The 8,439-nt window shown below is 44.3% G+C and overlaps 1 protein-coding gene across 2 annotated transcripts; it reads left to right on the forward strand.

Annotated features, from left to right (window-relative positions):
• Positions 1 to 575: 575 nt before the first annotated feature.
• NME1 (NME/NM23 nucleoside diphosphate kinase 1) lies at positions 576 to 7,808 on the forward strand. Of its 2 annotated transcripts, none has more exons than XM_063109170.1 (5): positions 576 to 729; positions 2,299 to 2,428; positions 4,799 to 4,900; positions 6,794 to 6,906; positions 7,506 to 7,808. In XM_063109170.1, exons 2-5 carry the CDS (start codon positions 2,303 to 2,305, stop codon positions 7,621 to 7,623), a joined length of 459 nt encoding a protein of 152 aa, XP_062965240.1. In that variant the 5' UTR covers positions 576 to 729; positions 2,299 to 2,302; the 3' UTR covers positions 7,624 to 7,808. The 2 variants fall into 2 exon arrangements, with proteins under 2 accessions (XP_062965240.1, XP_062965242.1); XM_063109172.1 differs by having other exon boundaries at positions 577 to 685.
• The last annotated feature ends 631 nt before the right edge of the window (positions 7,809 to 8,439 follow it).

Genomic DNA, 8,439 nt, shown 5'->3' on the forward strand with positions numbered 1-8,439 from the left:
TAGGGAGCTTGCTCCCTCCCTTCATGAAGATCTATTCTATTATCACTTTGAGAGATTTCCCCGACCAACCTTATTTTCCCCGTCCTGCTTTTTTCTTCATAGCACTTAATACGATATATTACATATTAATTTGCTGACTCCCAACCCTACCAGAAGCTCCAAGAGAGCATAGCGTCATGTGCTAAGGGCCTAGAATAGTGCCTGGCACATAGTAGGTACTCAATAAATCATTTACTGCTTGGCAGGCTGGAAGTAATGAACACACGAAAGCGGGAGCGCCAAAATCTACTTCTAGGTCAGGCGCTTGTTTGGATTTCAGGCAAAGCGTGAGCGCCACCTGTCGGGAAGCCTACCTGCTCGGGAACGACGGAAGTGAGTCACAGAACCTCGGGGGAGGGGAAGGCCGACGAACGGAAAAGCCTGAAAAAACCGGAGCCGGAAGTTAAACCTCGAAAGGTTGCTCCCTAGAATGAGGCCCTGCTCACAGGAGGAAGCGTGGGCGAGCGGTGTTCTGAAAAATGGGCCCTCCGGTAGCCGAAACTGCTCAGAAGCGTTCCGTGCGTGCGGGTGCCGGCAACCACGTGGGGGCCGAGCGCGTTTCCGGTGCCGGCTGCCGCAGCCGGAATTAAAGCCCAAGCAACTGGAGGGGTGAGAAGGGTTCGAGGTCCTGAAAGGAAAGGAAAAGGTGTGGTTTCGGGGGAGGAGGAAGTGAAGAGATTTAGTGAAGAAGTGAGTTCCTCTCTGAGAGGGGGCGGGGGCGGGGGACTGGATGGGAGGGAGGGGCGGGGAGCGCCCGTGGACAGGTGCAGACCTGTCAGCGAACGTCCCACGCCACGTGGACCCGCCTTTGTCCGTGGCTGCCTTTCCCATCAGGCCGTGACGACGCGTTGTGCCTCATTTATCTCTGTCTAGTACAGTGTTGGGCGCGAAGTTGACCCACAGTAGTGCTGGCTGAATGAATGACGGGCGTGTGTCAGCGATGTGTGTGGTGGGGCGTTTATAGGGGCTGTTTCTGGCGCTTTATAGTAGCCCCTTTTTCTCCTAGAGAATCCACACTTACCCCGCGCTCCATCGTAGGTTCTTCAGCCAGTCCGTGGGCTTTGCCTCTTTTTCTTGCAAGGACTGGGCGCTGTTATTATTTAAGGGCCTTTCTTTTTCTTTCTTTCTTTTCTTTCTTCTGATCACCCTCCATATCCAATCATCATTTAAGGCATTTTCTTTGCACTGATTGACTGCTCGCCCTGTGGCTAGGTACCACAAACAGACACAGCAGTAAACCAGTCCTGTATGCAGGCCACAGACCGGTGGGAGGCAGACATACAAACAGAAAACTGGAGTACAATGTTAAGGTGCAATAATAAGAGGTTATCTGAAGTACAGGAAGGTAGAGCCAGGAGGTGGTGCTGCTATCGGCATTAGGGGTTGTTTTTCAAGGTGGGGGGTCTCCTCCTTTCTCTCCCTGTGGAGACAGGGCAGGTCACGAGCTCAATATTCTCTGGAAAAGGAATAGTTTGGAACAGAGGCTTTCTAGGCTTCCTTCCAGCATGACATCCCTTATCAGATGTTACAAATGGCTGTACTTCTCTTATAATCCACTGTTTATTGGCTTGTTAGAATATTCATTACATCTTGGACCGGCCTGTGGCTCACTTGGGAGAGCGTGGTGCTGACAACACCAAGTCAAGGGTTAAGATCCCCTTACCGGTCATCTTTAAAAAAAAAAAAAAAAAGAATATTCATTACATCTTAAGGTGTAGTATATATTACATAGGGTTGGGAAATCGGGATTTTGTTGCTCATTTCGGTGCTCTTATCCTGTTTTTTTCATTTGTGAAATGAAGGGGGTTGTAATGGCATGTTTTCTAAAACCCATTCCAGTTCCAGTACCATGGTTGTAGCAGTAGGTCAAACTGTTTCATACTGCCTTGTATCAGACATCACTTTCACACTAGTAAAGCTACACATCAGTGTTTTTCCTCAAACTGGATTATTGAGAGTCTTATTTTCACATCCCTTACCTTAGTTCCAACACAGTATTGGGTACACAGTAGATGCTTAATAGAAGCTTATTAAATCAAATGGGATAGAAGAAGTTATAGCCCCTGCTTTTGGACCCTTTTCCACTTTGGGATATTAGTTCATAGATGAGGGGACAGGGGAAGAAGTGGGTTTTTACCAGAGAGAGACTTGGAGCTGACATAACAGATTTAAACCAGCTTTATGGGGTAATCCACTTGAGAAGGATAATGATGTAGCAGTAGACTCAGTACTGTTTCAGTCCCCTTCTCCTATCCCCAGGACTATGGCCAGCAATGAACGTACCTTCATTGCCATCAAGCCTGATGGGGTCCAGCGGGGTCTTGTGGGAGAGATCATCAAGCGTTTTGAGCAGAAGGGATTCCGCCTCGTTAGTATGAAACTCATGCAGGTAAGTGCACTTCATTCTTCTTATTTTGATTCCTTCGTAGTACAGGGGGACGCTGAAGGTTAACCTTTGTTTCTCCCCTCTCCCCTTTTTAGACTTCTCCATAGTAGGGTGAACACAAATGTCTTGACACCTGGAAACTCTTCAGTGGCTTAGCATCTTGGCTGAATCTTGAAACAAACCAAGTTATTTGTGACTTTTGAAAATTGTCTCTTTTTCCCCTTAGCAATGCAGAGTTCCACATATTACTGCAGCACTGTAGTTTCTGACTCAGAGTTCTGGGCCTGTTTGAGCTCCTGGTCTTGAGTTTCCAGAATAGATAATTTTAGAGACTTTTTTTTTTTTTTTTTTTTTTTTTCTGTTTGAGGCAGGTTGTTTGCCAGCAAGAAAATCTTTCCATCATCAATTACCATCCACTTAGTGTCTAGCATAAAATAGACACCATAGGGTGTATGGAAGGTCAACCATGGTGTTGCCTTTGGGGAGGCCTTCCTGACACAGCAGAGAGCAGACACACCTGCAAGACACTTACAAAGCAATCTTTCAATAAATGCAAAGGATTCATTGGCCAAGAACCCTTCTTCAGACAAATCCAAGAGATGAGAATTCAAATCAAATAAATTAGGGGACAGTATTTTTTCCCATTAAAGGAATCAACTTTGGACCCCACAGTACATTTTAGTTGTTTATTTATTTATTTACTTTCCTACTAGGACATCTTAAATTTAGTTTGATTTGCAATTTAGTTTCTGTGTGATGTTTTAGAAAAACTGCTTTATTTATTTATTTTTATGCACCTGGCCAGTATGCGGATCCGATCCCTTGACCTTGTTGTTACAAGGCTGTGCTCTAACCAACTGGCTAGCCCTAGAAAAACTTCTTTAATGTAAAAGGGGGTAGACTGATGTTAACGCTCAGGAGAGCACATGGTGGAATGGTTAGAGCCAGGTGTTAGACAAAAAATGCTTTCCAGAGGATTTGCATATTAAATTAGGTTTGAAGGTAAAATGAAATGAATGAATTGTTGATCAAGCATTTACCATGTGCTGGGCACATCTTTTCTCATCTAGCCTTCATGACAACCCAGAGAGGTACTTATTCCTATTCTCTTGTTGTTAATGATGAGGAACCTGAGGCTCAGAGAGATTAAGTAATGTGCTTGATAGCACACAGTCAGTAATGCAGGTGAGATTTTAACTTGGGTCTCTCTGACACCTAAGTGTAGATGTTTTTCTCATTTATGCTGAATTTCCTATGAAGGTTATGGGTTTGGTGAAGGATGGAAGAAGAGATAGCTGACTCTAAAGGGTCATTTAAATCAGGTATGGAGGTGGGAGGCAAGGGAAAACTTGAGGTTCTCCACTCCCCTATCCGCCCCGCTGTGATCTGTTTTGCAGACTAATTGTGAATGGAACTAATTAATAGAATTAAAAGAGTATTCTGGTAAGGGAAGGCCAAGTCAGTGTGTGTAAGGAGATGACTGCTACAAAAGTCTTCCAGTTGGATAGGAAAGGACAGGGTGAAGGGTGGATCCTTACCATGGAGTGATCACATGGTTATGTAATCTTACTTTGGCAAGTGATCAACAGCTGAATGATAGGATGTTCTGGATGTGCTTTTTGGCAGCTAATATCCACATTTGTGTATCCGTAAGTGTGCAATATGCCTCATACAATGCAGTACCTCAGAAGTGGAAAAACTAAGGGATGCTTTTAGACTGTTAGCAAGTATACATGCAGTGGCAAAGAGAGAACACAGCCAAGTTGAGCTGAAACTTAAGCAGATGGTTTGCTCTCTAGCTAACTTGATTTGTTCCCATATACCAGCCCTGCAGTATGAGAAGTTCTAATTCATTCTTCAGCAAAATTATTTATTGCTAAATGTCACGTACTTTTGAGTGGTTTGCCTATACCTATGGGAGTCGCATGGTCAGCACACTGGGCCTTTATCATGTGAATAAATGTGAAGCATCCCTGGGAAATGGCCTGGTTCAGTTTGCGGCTTATCAAATGCTAGGACCACCTCCCTCACTTCCCTTTAGTGTTTTAGTTGGGGTTTGCTTTGGGAATGGAAATTAATTGTATTGTTAATTTTTCTGTCTAAAATGAGATGGTTGAATTTAATTATAATGTTCCGTGGTTTTATTCTGATCAATCAAGGCCAATAGGAGGAAAATTGGTTCAGAACTGCAGAAACACTTTTTAAGTCCCTGTCACTGCTCCCCTCTGGTAGTGTGGAAAATGAATTGGGTTATAACAATCAGTGAGTTGAGAGCTCACGTTTTAAAATAGCAGGATGGGTGAGGTGGAATGACTAGTTGCTGGTTCTTAGGTAGTTTCAGGGCCAATTCTCATTTTGTATCCTGTGGATTAGGCTTCTGAAGACCTTCTCAAGGAACACTACATTGACCTGAAAGACCGTCCGTTCTTTCCCGGCCTGGTGAAGTACATGCACTCAGGGCCAGTGGTTGCCATGGTGAGTGCATCTGTGTGGGACGTTGATATGAATGACTCAGTAGGGACTGGAGAAGGGTGAGTGTTGTGATTCCTGCTTCTGCTGCCAGGTCCTCACTGATGCAGAGGAAATGGGGGCAGGGCAAATTGGAGTTAGGATATGAGTCAGCTCTAGGACCTACCGAAGACAAGAAGCACTTATTTGCTGATCTGAAGAACCATGACTGGGAGGGATCCAGAGAGATCTGCCCAATTGGAAGCTTCTGGAGGGCAGGGAGATTGTCTCTTGGGTTATCGCAGTACTACTTCTCCAAGTATGTGTTTCTTGTCATCTTTGTGCCAGGCTCTTTTCTAGACACTGGGGATACAGTCACGAATGAGACAAAATCGGTATCCGTTTTCATAGTTTTCTTTGCCTATATTTCTTGAAGGAGTTGGCCAGACAATAAAGAAACTAAATTAAATAAATATATGTATATATTGTATATGTATATAATATGTATATATATATATGTATATGTGTTTGTGTGTGTATATATATATATATATATATATATATCAGCTAATGGTTATTAATAAGCACAGAAATGAAATAGCGTGATGTGATAGTAAATGATCCCTTTAGAGTGGATGGATTTTCAGTCTTAGGAGTGTGATTTTCAATCTTAGATCTGTTTTGGTGGTTGGCCAGTTAGGGGATTCGAACCCATGGCCTTGGTGTTTTAAGGCTGTGCACTAACCAACTGAGCTAACCAGCCAACCCTTGAGCTTAGATGTGAATCTAAGAAGGAGCCAGCTGTGCACAAAATCATAGCGAAGAACATTCCCAAACAAGAAAACAGCATGTGTTTATTCATTCTGTGTTGCTTATCACAAAGTACACACTGAACTGGGTGATTTATATAGAAAATGAAATTTATTGCTTACAGTTTCTGAGGCTGGGAAGTCCAAAGTCCATCTGGTGGTGGTGACAGTGACCCAGGGGTGTCATATTGCAAGATGGTGGAAGCAGAGAGAGCAGAGAGAGAGAGACAGACACTTTTTTTTTTGTAAAAGCCCTCAGAACCACTCCCTTGATGACCATTTTTAATCCATTCACTACTGCGCGGTTCTAAGATCCAATCTCTTTAAGGCTCCACCTTTCAATTACCATAATAGGATCTCCTACCTTCTTAACAGTCACAATAGGGGCTAAATTTCTAATACATAGGGCCGACCCCGTGGCTCACTCGGGAGAGTGCGGTGCTGGGAGCGCAGCAGCGCTCCTGCCGCGGGTTCGGATCCTATACAGGCATGGCCGGTTGGCTCACTGGCTGAGTGTGGTCACAAAAAAGGACAAAATAAATAAATAAATAAATAAATAAATAAATTTCTAATACATAAAACTTGGGGGGACACAGTTCAAGCTTCAGCGAGTTTTGGGAGGACATAATTCAATCCATTGCAGTGTGCAAAGGACCTTTGGTGGGGATGAGCTTGCCTTTTTGAAGTTGAGATGGCTGAAGCCTGGTGGGTGAGAGAAGTTAGGGTGAGATGAGTTCAGAGGCACAGACAGGGGCCACATCATATAGGGCTGTGTTGGCCATGCACATCATGAGTGTCGGGAAGCTATGGAAGGTTTTACACTTGGCATTTTAAAAAGGCTGCTCTGGCTACCTTGTGGAGAGCAGATTGTAGAAAGGCAAGAGTAAGGACAGGAAGACTGGTATCCCCAGTGCTGGAACAAGTACATGCTCTACAAATATTTATTCATAAATCAGTGTCTTTTTTTATCTCCCTTACCCACTTGCCGAATTTGTGCTTTGAATGTCATCTTAACAGGCCTTTTTATTTTTCTTTTTTTGAATTTATAGTTGCCAAATTCTCTGCTGAGATTGGTTTTCTTCCTTGACCATATCTTCTCTTGTCCTTGGAGGTCTGGGAGGGGCTGAATGTTGTGAAGACAGGCCGAGTGATGCTCGGGGAGACCAACCCTGCAGACTCCAAGCCTGGGACCATCCGTGGGGACTTTTGCATTCAAGTTGGCAGGTGGGATTTGGTGTTTTCTACCCTTTTCCAAAATCTTAGTTGCCACAAGAATTTCAGTTTCTGAGGCTGGAGATAGACATGATACCATATACAGGTCAATTTTATTTATTTTATTTATTTATTGGCAGCTGGCTGGTCTGGGGATCCAAACCCTTGACCTTGGTGTTACAGCATCACGCTCTAACCAGCTGACTAACTGGCCAGTCCTCAGTTTTAAATCAGAGTTAATTGTCTTCCTCCTTCCTCCTTGGTGTTTGGCTTTGAGGACTCTCTGCCTTTGGTTGTCATCATCACTGAGGTTGTGCCTCTGTTGAGAATTTAGAACCTGATATAACACACTTTGCCAGCCAAAGTCTTCCCTGAAGGTTCTCACTGTTTGCATCAATGTTGTTGGGAGGGCTAGATGCAGGGAGGACATTCTTCATCTTTACGTTAATGGCAGCCATGGGTTTTTTCTTTTGACAGTGGTCTAATGTACCATCAAATCAAGTATACCATTTGATGCAATGGCTGAGGCTGTCTGGCAATGGGAGGGCAGCGGGCTTCTGGGCAGTTAATCCTTCTGGTCTTGGTGATGTGGCTGTCTCTTTCCCTACCAGGAACATTATTCATGGCAGTGACTCTGTGGAGAGTGCAGAGAAGGAGATCGGTTTGTGGTTTCGCCCTGAGGAACTGGTGGATTATAAGAGCTGTGCTCGGGACTGGATCTACGAGTGACACGAAGGCAGACCATGATGCTCTTCCCATCTACTTTCCCTCCTTCCCACAGTCAGCGGACTGGGCTGTAGCATAGCTAGTTATTTCTGGGAACTTCCTTATAATCTGGAAGGAAACTCTTGGAGCTGTGAGTGCTCCCTGTATAGTGTTATGTGCTACCGTCAGATTAAAATGTTTCATCCCGATGTAGGGTTCATTGAGTTGGTTTCTTTGCATTGCTGTATTGCCTTGTGTTCTTTTTCCCCTTTCATGTACTCTGGAGAACCCAAGCTAACAGAGTGTAAATACTACATAAATCATTTACGTTGGCCTGAGAGATCTTACACACACACACACACACAGGCATTCTCTCTCTCCTTGCCCCTGCAGCCCATCCACTCTTGGCACTGAGCCAGTCCACAGCACCTATGGAGGATCTCCTAGGTTACCAAGACTGTACTGGGCACAGAGGATTCATCAGAAATAACAGATAGGCATCCTGTTCTTGAGAAGCTCTCAGGGACTCAGTGGATAGTGGAGTGTGAGAAGTTGTCACTACTCCAAAAATCAGAAAAGCTATGTGGACAGTAGGCCTGGGTTCCTGGGATGGCCTCAGACAAAGTGGGAGAAATCTTGTAAGTAGCTTTCATTTGTTAGGATATTGATTTGGTTGCTTTAACAGAGACAAGGTAGAAGTTTACTTCTCTTTCATTTATCAGCACCACGCTCTAACCAGCCAGCCCAACTTCTCTTTCATTTAAAAGTCCAAGCTGGTCGGTAAGGGTGGTGATGGTGGTAAGACTCTGATACTTGAGGTTGTCCAGGGACCTGGTTCCT

Source organism: Cynocephalus volans, chromosome 10, assembly GCF_027409185.1.
Source record: "Cynocephalus volans isolate mCynVol1 chromosome 10, mCynVol1.pri, whole genome shotgun sequence".
NCBI lineage: Eukaryota > Metazoa > Chordata > Mammalia > Dermoptera > Cynocephalidae > Cynocephalus > Cynocephalus volans.